Source organism: Corapipo altera, unplaced genomic scaffold, assembly GCF_003945725.1.
Source record: "Corapipo altera isolate COAL_440 unplaced genomic scaffold, ASM394572v1 2, whole genome shotgun sequence".
Classification (NCBI taxonomy): domain Eukaryota; kingdom Metazoa; phylum Chordata; class Aves; order Passeriformes; family Pipridae; genus Corapipo; species Corapipo altera.
In genome coordinates this window covers 8177979-8198652 of record NW_020884890.1, presented here as the reverse complement: position 1 = coordinate 8198652, position 20674 = coordinate 8177979, and the positions used below count along the sequence as shown (strand labels likewise).

The 20674-nt window shown below is 39.0% G+C and overlaps 1 protein-coding gene across 3 annotated transcripts in view; it reads right to left on the bottom strand.

Annotated features, from left to right (window-relative positions):
* Positions 1–20314, bottom strand: part of SENP6 (SUMO specific peptidase 6) — a 73493-nt gene extending 53179 nt beyond the window's left edge. The window contains exons 1-2 of one of the 3 annotated variants that reach the window (XM_027645030.1): positions 20108–20314; positions 2487–2580 (exon numbers count right to left, since the gene is read on the bottom strand). In XM_027645030.1, the coding sequence (XP_027500831.1) occupies positions 2487–2580; positions 20108–20156 (143 nt within the window). In that variant the 5' untranslated portion in view covers positions 20157–20314. Of the gene's footprint in view, positions 1–2486; positions 2581–6955; positions 6982–20107 lie in introns of those variants that run through there. The other 2 variants (XM_027645031.1, XM_027645032.1) reach the window with 2 other exon arrangements.
* Between the last annotated feature and the right edge of the window lie 360 nt (positions 20315–20674).

Here is a 20674-nt window from a genome sequence, read left to right as displayed (position 1 = left end):
AAGATACTTGTCAATTATCATTCTGAATTTCCATAACGCTAGTTCCATGCCAAGTATCAACTGTAGCATCATTTTAAACTTCCATAGTGTTGAGTGATCAATAATTTTTCCAAATCTTCTTCAGTGTATAAATATTATTTAGTCTTTTTGTGTTGATTACTCGAAAGCTTACCATTATTAAATGGTTTAAATGACACCTTCTTTTAAAAAAAATCTACCTATTCTAAAAATTGCTTTGGTAGGAGGTCACATACTCTATGTTCAATTCACTGAAGAAAGATAATCCAAGTAGACATCCAGTACTAACCATCAACATTAGCACAGGTCTCATGGGGTAATACAAGAATACAGCCAATCCTTTAAGTGCTAGAATGTTATTCTTAGGCTAGTTCAAAACAAACTTGTTGTGTGTCTGCCATTAAGAAGGCAAAAAGCTGTGATAAGGTCAGGCACTATAATACCAGTGCCTCAACAATGAGATGCATCCAGCTGCTCACTTCAGACTTGCAGCTCTCTCCACAGAGACATGCAGCAAGATTCAAACATTGTAGCAAACAGGAGCACACCACAGCAAATAAGAATGACATATTTAAGTAATTGTCAGAATACCTACTTACTGCACAATATACTCAAAATATTGGGGGGATACAAAGCTTTATGCTGGAACAATTATATGAAATGTTCTAAGGCTAAAGGGAATTTAGAAGAAAAAAGGACAGTTTACTGTTGTTTGTTTTCAAAATATTCCCTTCTGTCAGTGTTTTCTTATATAAAATAAAAATGCATCAGAAAAGTAAAATACATAAATTATTTCAAAATGCTCATAGCCCACTATGCCTTTAAGACAAATAAACCCAGGTATTACCAAAAGTAAATACGTGGGCAGCGGAAACTGGGTAGCTGCTCGGAGGGAGTGAGAAGCTGCCTCAAATGGTATCAGAGGATGGGTAAGTAAAAAAGGCACGATCTCCAGTTTAAATCAATTTTCAACTACTCTTTTATCTCTGTTTCCAGATAAGATTCTGCATAATTCAAAGATATAAAAGCAAATTACTGATCTAAGTAGGTAATAAAAATTCAATTCTGGCTACAGGAAAACTGTTTATTGTACAGAATATTTGAAAGGAATGAAAAATCATCCAGACATACAATCTTAAAATCAAATACAATTATATGAAACATACGTTCCATAATAATTTTTCTCTTTTTTTCAGCATCATTACTCTATACCTATCTCATTCTGTGTTCATAAGTCGACATCAGCTGGGGATGGACAGAAAACAGTAGTAAATTATGAGAAGAAAAAAAGCTGCAAGGCTTAAAAATGTAACTTTTATTTCTGAAGGCAAAGTCTAACTGTATGGTATGTGCTGCCCTTATACTTAAAACATATTACTGTGCACCGGAAATGGATGCAAAGTTGCTAAGGAAAAAAGCTAGTTTAATTTTATAAAACTAAAATGCCCTTAATTTGTGAACCTTTCAAAAAAATGGTTTTAACTTCTGATACAGTTCTTTGACAAGAGCTCTAAATGCCTCACAGTTCAATGAATTCCTGAACTAATTTTTTAATGACTAAAACTTCACATTTCTTAATGTTTTAATAACATTACAGTATAGCCTGCTGCTGCAGCCTATGTGGTTGTGTGTCTACCATCTCCCTTCCACACAGAGAATTTGGCAGAATATGACAAGATACAAATTCATATATGAATATTTTTGTATTTAATCACAGGATTCAGTGTTTTCTTACCAGAGAACCACAGCATACTTTTTAAACTTGCAGGTCCTAATCTCCAAATATCTAAGAACAACAAATAATCTGACACACATTCTTCGTGCATGACACTTGTTTTTTAACAATTCATTAGTCATTTTGGAAATAAATACAATAATATTGAGAAAACATATCAGTAACAAAAGAAGTCATAAGGACAAAGTATGCATTCAAACTACATAGATGGGATTTAAATTTTAGACAAAATCCAAATATACTAAGTAAAGGAATAAATTATAACGAAACAAAACCAGCCTTTACTCAGTGAAATAAGCACAAGGGAAAAAAATATACAACTTTTAAGCTCAGTTTAACCTGATGGAGGCACAAAGCTACTGAAGTACTTTAATTGTAACTGTGAAGTACTGAGTAACATCATCACTAAAGGAAAAGCTGAAACTGCTTACACACCCTACCTACTGATTTCCTTATTTTGTGTGTTGACATATTTCTTATCTGTTCCTTAGACTTACACAGAAGCTCCAAAGACAACTGCAACACTTGTGCCCTATGTTGTAAGCCCCATGTTCACAATTAATTTACCTTATAATGCACTTTTATATGGCAAGACTTATTTGAAACAATTTTTCTTAATTACTGGCATTTTAAGACACTATATATGGTTTCTTATGCAAAAATTACAAAAAATAAGTATTTAATTATAAATAGACATTTATACTTCCAATAACCTAGATAAAAGCATCCTTACTCTTTCTCTGCATCTCCTTCACTTTCTTCTGCATGATCAAAGCTCCAATTACTTTTAAAACCTCCATCTCTCTTGGACTGTGATCTATCCAAAGCTGAAATGAGAACAAGTTAAGATAAGTCTTGATTTCAAGCTGAGTTATTAATAACACAAACTAGAAAAGAAAACCAGATGTATGTATATTCCCCAAGTATTTATTTTATTGATGTCAGTGTTCAACTATCATCTGATGAATAAGTTCATCAGTGCAGTGGCAATTCGTTTACTTAAATAAATACGAGTATCTGCCAACATCTTATAAATGCACTAAGTTAGCAAGCTGTTAAAAATTATGACCTGAGGTACTGTAACAACTGTTTTCCACTTATTTCAACTGTTTTATTGAAACCCATAAATTTAAGGGTAGCTTCTCTGATATGAACTATATGTCACACACAGAAAGGGTTCTAAAATTTATTACTTCATTGTCTAATACCCAAACATATATATTAATTTTTTCCATATAAAAGCAACAGTTCTGAATAGTCCCAAGCACCATTTCAGCATAATATACTTTTTTTTTTTAATGCAACATCTGACACTGACCTGAATTAACATTCGATGCTCACTGAATTTCAGTGTTATCATCAACTAAGTAAAAACCTGAACTTTCTGAAAACAATCATACTACATCAAATTTCAGATTACTATGGAGATTTTCATATAATACGATGGCATGGGGTATTCTTAAGTGAGGTGGTCCAAAGCATGGAGATAGCACTCATTACAGCAAGACATTGTTCCCTCTGGGCCCTAACTACTGCAACTAAGAGCAACCTCACACAAATTCTGTATGACAAACTTTGATTTCGGTACAATTTAAATGTGTCTTTTCTTACTACATTTTTCTTTACATTGTTGGAAATGAACCTAGAATGAATAAATGCAACTTCAACAGAAAAGAATAAGAAAATCACAACCAACAATAGATGTCTATGGCAAAGTATAAACACTGCCCACAGAAATATTTATTACATTTTCAACCTCTGCTTCCATCTACTTGCATCTACTGCATGCTTCCTGAGCCAGGGGTCATATTTTTGTTTTTAACAGCTATTCCTACCTTCTTCTTCTCCCTGCTTGCTTTTTTAATCAAACCTTCTTTAAAGAATCAATAGCATCTTGCAGCAGAGAGTACCTCTGCTTAATTATATGATTACGTATCTCCTTTAGTTTGTTCTGATTCAAACTGGTACCTTTTGCTCTTACTTATTACTCTACTCCTTCACTCCATACACTTAGGAAGACACTAATAAGTAATCCTTCCCTATTCCCTCATGATCTCATAGATCCCTGTTGTGTCCTTTCATGGTCATCCTTTTCCCAGGCAGAAAAAGAAAAAGTGAGTCAGCTTAATTTTTCCTCAGATGAAAGCTGTTTCATGCCTTCAAATAACTCTCTGATGCTTCTTTCAGAACCTCTTCTAGTCTACTGTACCCCTTTTGAGATGAGGATACACACACTACAAGGAAAACTCAAGATCCCATGGATTTCTACAGAAGCAACATGATATTTCTGTTTTGTTCTTTATTCCTTTCCTAGTTGTTATTTCCTTTCCCTTTTGTTCTTTTTTCCTTTCCTAGACCTGTTTTCACTGCTAAGGAGAATTGCATTGATCTTTATGTACTGGATAATTCCATCTTTCACTCATGATTGGTTAAGAACCACTTCAGAGCCAATCACTGCCTACAAAAATCCTCTTTCCTACTCTCATTCACTTAGATTACTTGACATTTACCAACACTAAATTTCACGTATTATTTCAACCCACATAACTCAAAAACTGAGCATCTACCATTTGCTTTAAATAGCCAGCCATTATACTAACCCAAGTAAAGTTTAAACATCTAAAAACTTTGCCACCTTACTATCATAACGTTTTCCTTACATCTGTGCACCAATGTTAACATAGATCCTCATGTAATTCAATTCAACTTCTTCTATTAACAAAATGAAACTTTTTTGCCCTCCCTTTCCATCTGTTGCCAAATTTTTCTTATAAAACTTTCCATTTTATTCAGAGACTACTTAGCCTCTCCCAAAGCCTTTGGTAAAGGACTTTACAGACATAACAATGAAATCAAATCTGGTCTTTATTATCATTTCTATGAATTTGGGTTGCATGGTCACAAAGCTCACTGATGTAAAGTTCCCCAAACACTTCCAGTGCCTTGTAAAAAAGCTGATATCACACTAGCTACCTTCCTTACCTGTAGCACAAAGATGATGCTAACCACAGGTAACACGCTCCACCCATTAGCTCCTTTATTTATCCAACACTTGGATGAATGCCATTTGATCCTGCTGCCTTATTTACCAGCTTGCTTCATGTACTGTAATTTCTTCCACCGATGTTTTGAGTCATATATTCTATCACATTCCTTACTAAGGAAGATGGTGGCATGAAGAGGTCTGTAGCGTGTTGTCAAAGCAAGTGCGAGCGATTCCATTCTTCAGCTGTGACCTTATCTAAGCCACCTTTTGCAACAGGGTTGTCTACTGACCCTCCAGAAACTCCTGAAACTTTCCTGCTGAGTTTGAAGAAATATTTAACAATAGTTTTTATGCTTGTTGGGAGTTACTAATTAATTTTTCCCTACCTCATTGTAATTATAGGTTAAATCCACCAGCTTTGTTATTATTCCCTAATTTCATTATTCAGATGAAAGATCAGATTTAAGCAGTATGATGTTTTATTTCAGATATTACACTCTACTCTGCTGTTTAGCCAGGCCAACATTTGAGGGGCCTTTTGAAATGTATTTAAATAAGCAGGATGCATACTGTAAGCCTCCAAGATGCTATCTTTAAATAACTCCCAAGCTGGCTGCAAACATTTTACACTCCAGCTGCATCTCTTCATTCCTTTTCAAAAAGTTTCTTAATATTTTCTGTATTTTCTGTAGTCTTTTTTTTTTTAATTAAGCATTTCTGGATTGGACAGTTTGTCCACTGCTACTGATCAATGCAGCTGTCCATGCAAGAACAGTCTTAATATCTCCGTCCTGCTCACTCAGATCTGGATCACTTTTCACACTCTCTAGCATTCTTGGTCCTAACAAAAATGTAAATCTAGAAGTATACCATCATGCTAGCCAGAGCGTTCACCTGAGTTACTTTATCTGAATGGTCACTTGGTATCTGATTCTACACAGGAATTTATTATTTTTTCTTTTAACAGGGATAACAAGTAACCTGTTACATAGGCTAAGTTGCTGACTATTTTATAGTAAGATTTAAATTTGGAACCTCCATGTTGCGATTTTCACTATGTACACTATCAAGCCCATTTTAATCAGCAAGATGCCTTCATACCCAGTGTAAAAGACAATTTCATCTCTTTCTTTGTTGTTTTCACATTGACCGGTTTGGTGAACAAAATGACAGACTCTGTCTTTATCTCCTGGCAGGGCTGCCTTCATTGTCCCAAGAGGACATTTTTAGACTACCTGCCAGCCCCCCTGGAGAGTCTACAGCAGAGAAAAGTTACATTTTCCCACCTCGGCAGAGCCAGCCTGCCCAGATACCAATGGTCTAACCAATCGGCAGCGTGGAGGAGTCTGCCCGGAGGCAAGCCGGCCAATGAGCGTCAACTGTGGGGTATTTAAGACCATGCCCAGCGTCGCCAAGAGAGTTTTTTGTTGGTGGCCTTTCATTTTGGGGGTCCAAGACAGCCAGAGTTCAGTTTTGTTTGGGCCCAGGACACGCCGTGTTCAAGATCCAGTCCACCAGGTTCCAACGTTCCAGTCTGCTCTGGTCTTGGCCCCACTCCTCGCTCCATCGCACCTGACTCCGTTCCACCTCTCCCGCTCGCCTCCAGCTTGGTCGGGTTCAACTCAGGCTCCAGTGTTGGCTGCTGACCCCCACGCCTGCTTTTGTCCATCTCACCTGCCTGCCGCCGTCCCACCTACCTATCCACCCTGCTCACCACCTGCCCCCGTTTGACGGTCCTCCCGCTGACTGCTTGAAGTCGTATGCACCCTGTTTCTTCCCTCACTGGTGGTGGCAATTCTTTTGTAGTTTAATTTCGTAGCTTATCGCTTTCCTTATTTTTCCCCCTTCTCCTCCCCTCTTCGCTCGTTTTTACCATTTACTTATTGATAAAAATAAAGTTTTTTCATTTTCTGTTTGAGGCCTTAACATTTGAATTTAGTGCCTTAATCTCGTCTTCGTAGTATCCATTTAAAGAACCTTGTTGCAGCTGCTAACCGGACTATAACACCCAGAAGCTGAAAATATTCAGAACAGCAGAGCTGACCCTAAGGTCAACAGAAGCCAATTGCAGTATCTCTGCCCAAGAAAGGCAGCATGCTGGAGCAGATTTCACTACAATTTTTCCTCCCCCACAAGCTCCCTTTGGTGTGGTTACACCAAGGGAGATAGCAATTCCAAGCCCAAGAAACTACCTGTAATTTAAACAGACAACTTACACAGGTGTAGCTGACATAGGTCACTGCTTTTTTGAACACCTGTTATCAGTTACATCAGTTACAACAGGTTGCCCAGAGAACTTCTGGATGCTCCATTTCTGGAAGTGTTTAAGGCCAGGCTGGACAGAGTCCTGAGCAACTTGATCTAGTGAACGGCATCCCTGTCCATGGCAGGGGGGTTGGAATTAGATGACCTTTAAGGTCTCTTTCAACCCAAACCATTCTATGATTCTGTAAAGTCAACTCATCAAAGTCAGATGCATTTACTGTCCACACAAAGACCAATTTTTCTAGTAAAATGACTTTTCCGTATGTATCACTGGATTGCCAGAATTACTCCTTACCACTCCCAGAATATAACAGTAGAGACTTTAAGGTTTCTATTACACACAATAGCTTTTACAAGTCTTTCATCTGCTGAGATCTCATCTATTTCTGCATGTCCAAGAACCATCCTGAACACGAAACCTAAATCAAACAAAGGTTTAATTCAGGACCCAGGTGCTTTTCCAGAAAGATCTGCAGTTTACATTCTTTTCCCCCACTTACACTGGTAAAGAAATAATACAAGCCTCATCTTACAAATGCTTAGACCATCACAACTGCAACCAACTTATCAGATACTGCAGTGTTCATGCAGAAAATGTAAATTAATTTAAATGTACCCAGAATCATTGCCTTCATCCCGACTCATATTTAAGTAAATTAAAAAGAATGCTTCTAAGCTTTCTAATCTGTGGCTCATTTAGAGTCATCAGATATATTGTTAAGAGGATAGAAGCACTCATAAAAGCCTGACACAGAAATATTTTTGGTTTACTTTCCCCATTGCTTCATTATTCTTCCAGACAGGCTTCTATGCAAAATAGCTTTTTATCTTTCAGCTTTGATACCATCAACTCTAGTACATCAACTCTGTAACCACAGTGAGGTTGCATTTTCACATTCTGAAGCAGCACTTCATGAACAGTTTTACATATCCCTCTCACTTCCTAAGAGCTGGGGCTTCTTGCTCCTATCCTGCACCCTGTGTTATGTGAGCACTGACAGAAAATCTGGCGAAGGAAACTAATTCAGGCAAAAACCCCTTGAGCAGCAGAGGAGGGGAAAAGTTTTTTTCAACCATATCAGTTCCCTCCTCTGTTCAACCACACTAGCACAGCACAGCTGTGACAGCACAACAGAGATAAGATCCATCCAGAAATGGGATTGTTTTAAGTACTAAGAAATTTGTAATACAAAGAAATTTGCATGGAATTGTAGCCTAACCTAGATTTATAGGTATATATTTAGAGACCTAGTGTTTAAAAGATGCTTTAACTTTCTGCTTCCTAAATTAGCTGCAGAGCCAAAACATATGTCAAAAGCACCTCCAATAACAGGCAGTAATCATAACCTCATAGCAAGTGAAATATTACACGAAGCAGAGAGTTTAGTAGTAAAGTTCTGTGATACCAGTGTAATGGATACTAAGTATGGACATTCTTTCACACATGAAGGAATTTAATTTCTCAGATGGCAAACAAAAACCCCCACGCCCTTTTAAGAATGCGATGTGAAGAGAAAACCAATGATAAATACAGAGCATCCACTCCTGGACAAAACGTTCGCAAAGCAAAAGCATTTATGAAAGATCTGCACTTCAAAGATGGAAATCATTTGCATATTCTCATAAATGGGTTTTTTTTCAGGACATGCACACTGGGCTGCTTACAGTGCAGGATATCATACTGAATGACAGGACTGAAGAACACAGAACTGTGTAAATTTGATCACTTGCTGAACTGCGTTTAACATTTTTAAAGTATTAACAAGGAGTAACAGAGGAGGATAAAAGGATAGAACTTTAAAGTATGTTAAACATGTTTTTTGTGATGCCTTTCAAGGTTTTCCTGGTAAGGTAGTGGTGATAACCACATGATGGATTAGCATTTCTTGACCTTTCGTACTGATTATCCCAATAGAGATATACAGGTACCACCCAAGGATGCTGCCCTTATGACAGCATCAGAAAACAATACAGAAGTACTTCAAGAGGTCTTCTTTACTTAAACCAGTAGCAAAAGGAATGCTACAGAGAATGGGGGCACTTTCTTCTCAAGGAGACAGGAACCTAGTGACGAAGGACATGAAAAAAACTGAAGAACTTGATCCTTTTCTTTCTTCCGTCACCTCAGATTTCACTGCTAAGTCCTTCTGACCTCACGATTCCCCAACTCTACCAGCAGAATCTGTGAGAATGCAACATCACCCACTGTCGAGGAAGGTATGATTAAGGACCACTTAAGCCAGTTGTACATGTAAAAGTCTACAGGATCAGACAGAATATATCTGATGATGTTGAGGGAGCTTGCCAGTGTCACTGTTAGGACCCTCTACATTATCTTTAAAAGGTCATGGCACCAGAGAGGTTCTCAAAGACTGGAAAAACATCACTGCCCTTCAAGATGGGCAACAAGGATGATCTGGTGAACTAGATTTACCATGCGAGTGCTCAAGAGTGGACCAGGTTCACCTGGGAAGCAATGGAGGCTGGACAAATCCCTAAGCAACCTGCTCTAACTGGGCTTGGTTTGGACATGATGTTCCAACCCACGTGATTCCCACCAGCAGACAAATAAAACCAGTGACTGTTTGCAGGTACAAAGCATCACCTAAGGCAACTGCATCACCATTACAAACACATCCAAAATGAAGCAGCTTGGTCACTCTTCTTCTTTTCCCTCTCTAGGTCTGACACCCACTCAAACTTTCCACACAAGTAAAATAATTTAAATAACATCAAAAGCAGGTTCCAACAATAAATGGGGAAAAAAGAAACAAACAAAAAAGTAATTTTTTTCATCTCTGTTCGTATTATTATGAATATAAATAATTCTTTACTTACATAAGATCACTATTGCTAGACTGGAGACATACTAAAATTCAGAAAGGAAGAACGAAGTTTCATTGTTTCTGTAGGAAAGGTAAGTATAAGAGCAGTATCTTCCTGTTTTATAGATAAAATTAAAGGATAAAAGGTTAGTATAGGCTAGGAACAATTTCTGAACTGTCAATTTACTCACAAAATGTGAAAAAGCCATTTCAAGGAAGATGACACTTGAACAAGAATTCCAGAACACAATGTCTGTGGCAAATAAGTATGTGATGTTAATCACATATGATCTCAAATTCTGAATACTGGAAGAGTTTTAGAAGATAAGCAAAACACAGCAGGAAAGCTTACACTATATTATGCATCTGATTTGCACATTCCATTATGCACCATGGGATCCATCTTCATATAAAACCTAAGCTTGTGCAACCGAGAATACAGCAGCACTAAACAAACAGCAATCTATTTTTAAAAAGTGCTAAAAGGCAGTTACATACAGAACAAGATTAATAACCCAGCCTAACTATCTTGAAATTAGGCAACTGACACTTTGAAAAGTGTCACATTTGCTGCAATAATTGCAACATCAGGTTGAAATAAAGCATGTATCTACATACCAAAAGGAATTAGGAAAAAATATCAAGAATTTGTACTATTTAGCACTTCTGGATTTATCCTGTAAACTTTCAAAGATTATGTCAGATAGATATTATCCCCTGTATAAAAAAATACAGAAATTAAATCCACAAAGGTTCTATGATCTCTACAAGAACTTAACATGTAAATGCAGGAATGGTTTGTGTTGGAAGGGACCTCAAATATCATCTTGTTCCAACTCTGCTGCCATGGGCAGGGACACCTTCCACAAGACCAGGTTGCTCACAGCTCCATCCAGGTTGGCCTTGAACACTTCCATGAGAAGTGTTTCCTCCAAAACAAGAAACTTTAAAATGTAATTAGAGCTGAAAAAAGCAAGGTACCTCTTTGATGTTATCAATTGTTCAAAAAATCACATGAAATGGACAGCACAAAAAGCATACATAAAAAACTCTCACCAACTTTAATTAAAAAAACATCAAAAATGTGGTCACATGAAAAAGGCACATTTCAGAAAAATTTGAGTAGGGAATGGACGATGAAAGAGTTAGTTAAACTCTAAGTGGTTAGAAAAAAATTTGCATTTGCCTTTCTGTAAAGGCTGAATACCCAGGGTTTCTTCCTATTCTTATGACACCGAAAAGCTTCCACTTACATGAGAGAGCAGTCAGCTGAACTGGATCTCTGATACAGCTGAAGAGTACCAGACCAGATCCACCAACACTTCCCCCCCATCTCGAGGATTAGTTTTCAGCCAACTAGCCATGAAGCCGGTGGAGCGCCGCTGTTGACTCAAGCACAGCTGTGAGCACACTGCCCCTGGGAGGGGCAGCAGCGCTGTAACTGAGTAGCACACAGCAGCAGGCCTGAGTGTGTCCTAAATTGCTGGCACAATTCCTTGCACAGCCATACAGCAGGGTCCCACACACGGGGCCTGCTAAGAGCTGGAAAGTCACCCTGCAAATTCACGAACAGTTAAAAATCAAGTACATTATGTCTGTTAAAAAAAAAAGCAAACAAACCAGTGAAATGCAACACAAATATAGGTAAGAGTCTCCTGCTCGCACCGTACACTACACATTTCCACTTCCTTTGCAATTAGAGATCATTACATTATGCAGTGAAGCATGATGTATGTAATGCAACTCCAGTACTGCATCAAAAGCACTGAAATCTTTCTAATGGAAGTACCAAACTTCTCCAAAACTAATGAGTTTAAGGAACAGTGACAACTGCTAACTAAGCCACAGTATGCTAAAACTCACTAAGCAGCCTATTTTTTAGCTCTTTTAAAAAGCTAAAAAATAAGTAACATCCCTTGAAAAACCAACATTTTCTCAGTAATTCCTTGTAAAAGCAGTGAAGATGAAGAAGTGCTATGAATCAACTAATTTTTAATAGATAATAGATGCCAGTCTGCTAATTGTACCTAGTTATAAAACCACTTTTCAAGAAATAGCACTGAAAACACAGCTGAAGCAAAACATCCACCTTCTTAAGAGATGATCCTGCAACCAGAAACGAGTTTCAGCCACTTCCATCCAAACATGAAGCACCTGCTTACCTTGATCTATCTGTTCTTTCTATGTCAGGGCACAGTCTGTCTTCCACCTAATGAGCAGAGCCTTTTCTAACAGTCTTTGCTAGATGACAACCTCTTTATCAATGACAGATTATTTTTTGTGGTATTCATCAGGTAAAGCAGGTAAAAAGATTCAGGTACAACATCCTTGCCTTACAGCAGAACTATTAAATCTCAATTAAAGGTTTACTGCCCCACTGTGCCAGCTATATGTAATCATAATAACCTGGACCAGAGCAGTGCTGAAGTTCACTTCTAAAAGTTTAGTCCCAATTGTAAAGGATTGTTAAATTGTTTCTTAAGCAGTAAGCCTTGGTAGAAATAAAGTTACAATGGACTCTAGTAAATGTTTCTGGAGGAAGTGAGCCTCAGAAATTACAAAGGCAATTGTAAATATGAAACTTAACATCTACTGCATAGTTCAAATTCTCATCTAATGGGCTCTTGAACAACCTTTCTGTTAGACTGGCATATTAAATTCTGTCATCAGCAGGATATTCATATTTTGCTAAATGAGCCATAAAAATTGGACATGCCAAACAAATACAACATTATATCCTAAGACATCAATAAAAATACATCAGTAGAATGAATTTTAGTACAAATGAAACAATTGCATGGCACTGGATAAAAACATGCTCATGAAAATAACAAATATTTTGCAGCTGTTTCTTACAGACATAAATTTCTAAGATTACATATTATTAATCATGTATTATAGTACTATGTTTTACCACACCAGCAGAATATTATTAGCATTTATCATTCCTAAAACATTGTTGTGGCAAGTCTTACAATAAAAACAACCAACCAACCAAAATCTCACAAACAAAACCACAGAGAGACTTTGCTCCAGCTCCAGCTTATATGGTTTGAAAACAAACAAACAAAAACCCAGGAAAGCTTCACACAGTTTCTGAATCATCACTTTCCTTTATTTATAATCACTCAAAATTCAAAGAAAGATATCGAAAAGTCTTTCACCTCAAATCATTCTTTTATAGAAATTCTAGGGACACATTCAGAAATGTTTCCTTGACTCATGCAACCCTTAAGCACTTGTCCATTAACAAATACATTTTAAACACCTGTTGACCAACCTGGGAAGAATAACCACAGTCGGGTAATTTATTCCCTCCAGTCTCCAGCCTTCACCATAAACTTGTTCTTCACAGAAGTTAACCTGTTATTTAAAATAATTGCACTTCCCTGAACAGAATAAAGCTGCTGTTAAACTTTGGAATAGATATTTTTTGTATAAGTTATGTATCACACCTTCACCTGACTCAACAGATCACCAGGCAGAGACGAAAGGGGGAATGTCCTACTCTTGTCACAGAGTCTGTATGCTCTCCCAGTTCAAGGCATTGTCCTGTCTCTACGGTTTACCCTTCAGTGAGAAAATTCAACAAAGGTTTGGCAAAGTGCCAGTCTGGCAAGACAGTACACAGCAAGTTCAATTTCTCTGGCAATCAAGTGGTAAGCCTCAAGGGTGGGGGAGAGCACAGGCAGCTCTGCTTCCAAAATGGAGCTGCAGCCACTGTGGAACTGACATTCATAAGCAAATGACTTGGCCAAAAGAAGACACCAATTTTTACTTCATCACAGCTTAAGGTCAGCTTCACCTGAAAATATTAGGCATACTAGGCTGCAGAATACAGTAAGAGGAAGCTAAGAACACATGCTGTTTAAAAATTAAATGTGTAAGATAAACTGCCAACAGATTTAATTCTACTAAGTGAATAAGAATAGTAATATTTTTACTAATGCTTTAATTTTCCTCATTTTAAGTCAGTAAGCAAGTACAGAGTATAAAACAGATTTTAACCTATATAGGAATGCCTCTACCTTAAAAAAATCCTCCAAATTGGAAACAAATAGGTGCTAAAACATGCCAAAAGAAAAAAAAAATTCTCAGTGTGCTCCCCTCACCCCCAATGCAAGCACCTTTTAGAACAACCAAGTAAGAAGAACAATTACATTTGCTCTTTTTCCCCAAAAAAACCAGAATTTGTTCCCGGTATGTCAACAGTCTCCCTCAGCACAACAGCTCCACTTTCATTTATCTTGTTTTCTCAGTCTCCTGCAGTATCTTAAGCTATCCTGCACACTCTTCCACTCCTTTCTCTGCATCACACACAGATGAAGGCATACAATGCCCTGATTCCTGAGTGCTCCAGCTGCCCTGACCCCTGACTGCCCAGCCAGTGTATGGTACTACCACCAGTTAGCAGCAAACTGAACCTTGCTGAGGCAACACTGGAACCTTCTATTCAGGGGCACTAATTTTGACTTCTGTTTCATAGAAGCTGCCAAGTTTCATGAAATTTCTAGCTATTTACCTCTGAGTCCTTTACTCCTCTGTAAAAAAAGGGTTTAAGTTCTGGGAAAATAAAAGTTACCCTACTGTATTTGTTACTCATAACAAAGCACTAGCCAGGGACCAGATTTTTTACTAGGACAGTGGTGAGACACTGAACAGGTTGCCCAGGGAGGCTGTGGATGCCCCAACCCTGAAAGTGTTCAAAGCCAGGTTGGATGGGGCTTTGAGCAGCCTGGTCTAGTGGAAAGTGTCTCTGCCTATGGCAGGGGGATCGGAACCAGGTGATCCTATCAGTGGGAAGGGAGGAGGCAAAATTATGAGAGGTGACTCAGAAAAATCCCATAGTCTTATAAATCAGTATTTAAAAGTGACAAGTTTAGTGATTAGTCTCACATTATAGGACCTGTTACAACACAAAACTCCTCAGTTATCTCAATTAAGAGACAAAGCTAAAACTCTACAGAAGCGATGAAGTTTGATGTTGCACCAAAATTCATGCAGAGTCTTCCAAAAACAATACAGTACAACAGCCAAAGTTGCTGTTGAAACCATCAAGATAAATAATCCATTTTGCTTTTTTTCTGGTACATAAAACAAGAAGCAAAACACTAAAATATCTAAATAGGCTCATCATAAAAGTATCTAGCAAGCATCACATTTGCAAGCTGCTGGTTTATGTTTGCTATCAAACCATATATTAATGTTACTACTTATGTTATTACTATCAGTTTTTTAGTTATACTTACATAAAGAAGAGTATAAGGATCTCTTCTAGCAACATTCTCATTTAATTTCTTCTTTTGCCACTAAAAACCAGTATAAAATCTGTACTTTTTCTGAGGAAAGAGTAGTGCTTTACTATCAAATCAAAGTGCCAGAAAATAATGGATGAGGCATCCCAAACAAAACAGTTACTCTTATACCTGAAGTTTCTGTGTCCCACTTTGTGAAACATTATTACAGCAGAAGTTACTTATGAAAAACTACTAAATAACAAATGCTTCCTAATGAAAACTCGAAAATTGCACTTTGGATGCTTTCCACTCCAAAAAGCTGAGGACAAGCCTGGACTCCTAGAATCCTATGTCTCAAAATTAAGAAGGTGATGATGTGGAAGAGGATTGGAGCACAGGCTACTACTTTAGAATGCATTGCTAAGCATATTACAATGTATGTTATAGAGCACTAACTGATAAATTTTCTTTTTAGTATCTTTCTACATGCTTTAAGAAGCACCCTGTCTTTCTTAATATTTATACCACCTATCACCCAAGTTTGTCCAGAATATATCAAAAATACAAACAGTAAGAAGATAGTTTCAATTTAACTTTTCTGAGAAATAGTTCTCAACAAGTGGGTTTCATTCATAGAAAAAAACCTGTTATTGAAGTCAATAAGAAGGGTCCTTATTCTTAAAACCACTGGAAAGGACAACTGAATAGTCTTTAGGTCTAAGAAGACACATGTGCAGTGCTGCAAAGAAATTCTGAATGGATCAGAGGACTGGGAGACATAAACAAGTCATGGAAGAATCACAAATTTACCACTTTTAGATAGAAGATTACTCTTAAGAAAAATAGAAAAAAAGAACAGAACATGTCTGGACATTGATGGGATCGATGCAAACCAGAGAACAGTCAACAGGATAAAGCAGGAGTTTAGATATAGAGAAGAAGGTCAATGACACCCGAAACATCTCTTTCCCTCATTTTCATGCTCATTGTTATCTCCACTAGGTCATAAAGCACCAGACACTACTTCAAAGATAATTACAATTAATAATTAAATTGCACTGTTAAGAAAAAAATAAAGAGTTGTGGTAGATAGAAAATTTCAGTGTTCTACCTGAATATAAACTCCACTCTACTCTCCTAATTTGTATTGCTCCAGCCAGAGATTTTTCAACATGATTAAAAACAGAAAAAAAAAAAAGGAGAGGAAAGGCTGACCACCACTTCAAATGGCAACTCTATGACTCTACACTAATACACAAATGCAGTGTGCTTCTGTACCATTCCAGAATCTCAGCCACCTCTAAGAAAATACACCAGTCTACAACCCTTTCTTTGGTGAAAACAATTCTTTACATGTGGGCTGAAAGAAGAACAAAGCAATCTTCTGGAGTCCTCTGGCAGACAACTGTGAAGTTTATACTCCTGCTGCTATTGGGTAGTCCGCATAGTTTTCTCTATTGTTATTAAGAAACCTGTAGCCAAAAAAATGGAATGAAAATTGAGGAAGTTGCTGTCACGGTATTGCTGAAATCTGTCGGCAGCTCTGAAGGTAGAGACTGGCAACATTCCTTAGAAAGGAGATCCCCGAAAGCAAATTCGATACTGGTTTTCGGTGTCACTACTGTAACCACCAGAAGACTGAAATAAGAAAACAGGAACAAATAATATATTTCTCCTTTCTTTTGGAAAATACTTTGAAGTTTATCTGTTACCTATGGCATAGAGAAACTTTAAATTTCATGCTGCAGAAGTGAAATTACAATTTCCTTGCAAGTCAGTAATAGTGAAAGAGGCAGAAAGCAAGTGTTCCCATAATTTTTCTGCAGGGGTAATGATCAACAGTACTCTCCACGTGCTCAACATGCCTCCTCTAAATCCAAGTGGATTTGCCTATCATGCTCTATATTTTAGGTGTGATTATCAATTAAAAAACACAGGAATTGCTGCAGATGGAAATATCAAAGGTCTAAACTTGTATTCCTCCACATCAGGAAAGAATTCCCATGTAACAGGACTACTTTGTTAGTGTGAATTTCTGCATATTTGGCTCTTAACTTTGAAACATTATTGCAGAAAAGTAAATTCAGCACAGTTTTACTAATTCCACTTGCAAACTACATTAAATAACAAAAATAAGGTACACATATAAATTCTAACAGTCCTGACACTTCAAGAAGAGTAATCATGCATGTCCTGTATATCAACTATTGGCACTGTTCCAGAATAACAAACAAAGCTTTATAAAGAGTTCAATATTATAGTCTTGGGGTCTTTTTCACATTTCTGCTAAACAGGCTATACAATACAGTAGAAAAAATGATGACACATTAGATACGTAGAACTGGATGAAAAACATGTACTAGTATGAATCACTGTGCTCAGAACAGCATTACCAGAAAGGCAACAGATAAATCATTCAAGGAACAACCTTCCAGAAAGAACACTTTGTTTTCACTGGAGAATAAAACAATAAAAATATTAAAGGAAGCACTTTTACAGTAGACTGATTGACATATTTCTTCATAGTAACATCTGTTACACTAAATGAGATGAAAAGCAGTATCTTACTGGACATGGGGAATCAAAATCAAAATTCTGAACAACTATCATACTGGAAAGCGATTTATTTAATTTAAATGTACGCCTGGCCTGACTGGTAGTCAACATAAGCATGACAGCACTAGAAATGTCTATGTACATGTACGTATACACACACACACACATAAAGGTACATATTTAACCAGCACAGTTTTCATCAGATTGAGTTCAACTGGTGATAGATCTAACATCCATTTGGCCTGTTCTTCATCCGTTTTACACACTTAAGGCAGGGATGGACAAAGATCTCCTCCTCCTCCTCCTCTTTGCCAGCCTTTAAGAAAACACTTCCAAAAACATCAAGTAAATACTTTTTGGTTGTTGCTTACACAGACTTCAAGAGAGTCCATGAAGTACACACACTCAGACTAGTTACAGATACGACTCTAAGCTCATGTATTAATCATCATCCTGAAATAAAAGCTGCTGTATTTCGAACTCTATACATTTTTATCCCCGTTTTTGTCCCCGTTATACTTGTTCCACAAGTCTGGCACTCTCATGCTTGTCTAGCTGTTGGATAACGATGGTTCTAACATCATTAGGTTGATCCAATATGCTGGCGTACATTTCAAGATTGCATATTGCCAAAAAACTCATGTGTGTGTTTGTGTGTGTATATATATAGCTAGAGATATATATCTATTTATAGATGCTCTATGCCTTTACTTTTTTCTATAAAGTAAACACTTCTAATAAGTACCTCTCAACATCTGAAAGCCCTCTTTTCCCTTTGCTTCAAATCACTACAAACTTTAACAGCTCTTACTAGATCTGCTCCAGTATTATCATCCCATTTGGACTTGGACTACTCTCAGAAATTTTCTGTCACCACCATCCACATTAGATTTTCTTCACACATGGGTGCACACTTGCATACTCTTAGGGTTTCTATCACATCATCAGTCCTGAAATGAACACGTCAAAATGAACGTGCCCTCAAATAATGGGGAAACACAAAACCAGTTGATTAACTCAGTTTACCCATCATGGAACACTGAAGCTTCAAATGGGGATGTTATCCAGTTAGTCCTGCTGTTGGAAAGAGAACTCATAAGCAAAAAAAGTGTGGGAGTTGCGTATGAAACCTATCTTTTCTTGAGTACTTGCTAGCTGGACAGGTGGCCAAGGTACACTTAGACAGTGACTAATCATCACCTTGACACTTTCAGCTGCCTGCACAAACCTCACTATATTCTGTGCAGAGTTCAGGAAACATAACTGAGTGACTGCATTTCACCACCAAACCCTTTAAAGGTATAAGGGACGGAACATGACAGCTGTTATTAACCAGAAAGAGTTTCTGAACATCAGAACTTCAGATTAATTATTTAAAACAACAAGCAGTATTTTGTTCACACAGTACGTCTATTCCAGAACATGTAATAAAAAACCAAAACCCAAGATCCTGCAGCAAGAGAAAACCTGCAAGAGGTATGTTCTGTGTAATACAGGTATTGCAAAATCTCCAATGCTAAACTTATCCCTCTACTTGAAAAACTCTACTTACGAGTAGTTAATTTCTTTTACATACATTTTTCTTTGTTATCATCATGATAATTTGGCAGAATTTAGCAGACTATTGACCTATGCCATCAGGAGATGTGATTTTGCAAGACTACAACAGTGGATTTTTGGATGTATCAGTGAAACTGTAAAAGCTCAACAGCTAAAAATATTCGAATTTCAAGAGACTTTTTGCATTATAATTAAAAGCTATACAGTAATCAAAAAATCCTCAAAATAGCAGTAACAATCCACAATAACATCAATAATTTTATTCGTATAACAGAAAAAAAAATTAGCGCTTTACAAACGCTAAAGGTTTCTTTCAAATGCAGATAATAAGGTTCATCATCACCTTCGTATCAAAAATGTAACCTCAGTCCCAAACCTTTAAAGAAGCCTTTCAGAAATACAGATCTTATGGTGAGGCGAAAGAGTGCGGGCTAGGCCGGGGCCTGGAAGCGGAGTGGAATCAGGGAAATGCAGCCCTGGCCTCCCCTCCTCGCCCAGCGCTCCCCCTGCCCGGCACCCCCCGAGCCCACCGCCCTCCGAGCCACGACCGAGTCCTCCCGCTGCACCGAGCCCGGGCTGCTCTCGGCGCTGCCCCTACAAAGGGAAGACACGCTGCACTCCCAACGCCTCGGAACAGTAAAAGAAAGAAAGAAAGAAAAAAAGAGAAGAACCAAATCGCCCTCACTAAGCCCTCCCTCAAAAGCAGGTCTCTTTACACCAGACCTAACCACGGCACCCACCCTTCCCCCACCACGAAGCCACCTCTCATTGTCGTCGCCCCCAGAGGGGACCCATTACCCCCCTCCGTATAGACACACACGCCCGCCTCCCCCATTCCCCAGTCTGTGCCATGCCCCTTTACTGGTCGCCAGAAGGGAAGCGCAGCCCGCGGGCCACATTCCCCCCGTCACAGCCCTGCACGCACCTTCCAGAAAGGAGCTGTCTCTGCAGCCGCCGCCGCCGCCACCGGCCATCTTCCCGCTGCCGCGCCGCGCTCCCTCACTCCATCGCCCAGCGCAGCGGCGGGGCCCGGCCCTTCCCCCGGCCTGCCCGCCCCCACTGCGGAAGGCTGGCTGACCCGCAGCGGCGGCACTGCCGCCGAGGCCCGGCCCTCTCCCGCTCCCCGGGCCGCGCTGCCTTCCGGCCCCCGCGCAGGAGGAAGCGGCGGCGGCGGTAGCGCGCCCGCTCCTCCCTCAGCGCCCGCCGCCGGCACCCCCCGAGCGGCTCCAGCCGGGCCCGATGGGCCTGGCCGGGACTCCGCCGCAGGCGCCTCCGAGAACGCGGGGAGGGCGAGGGGACGGTGCGCGCAGCGCTGCCGCCCCTCTCTTCCATGAACGGCACTTCCCTGCCCGGACCCGCGGCTCTCCCGGCCCGGGAGCTGCCGGCTTTCCCGGCCCCCGGACGATAAAATGGCCGCAGCAGCGCTGCAGCCGGTAGTACCTCGGGCTCTCCCGCTCCCTCCTCGATCAGCCTGGAGGCAGCAGCTTTTGGG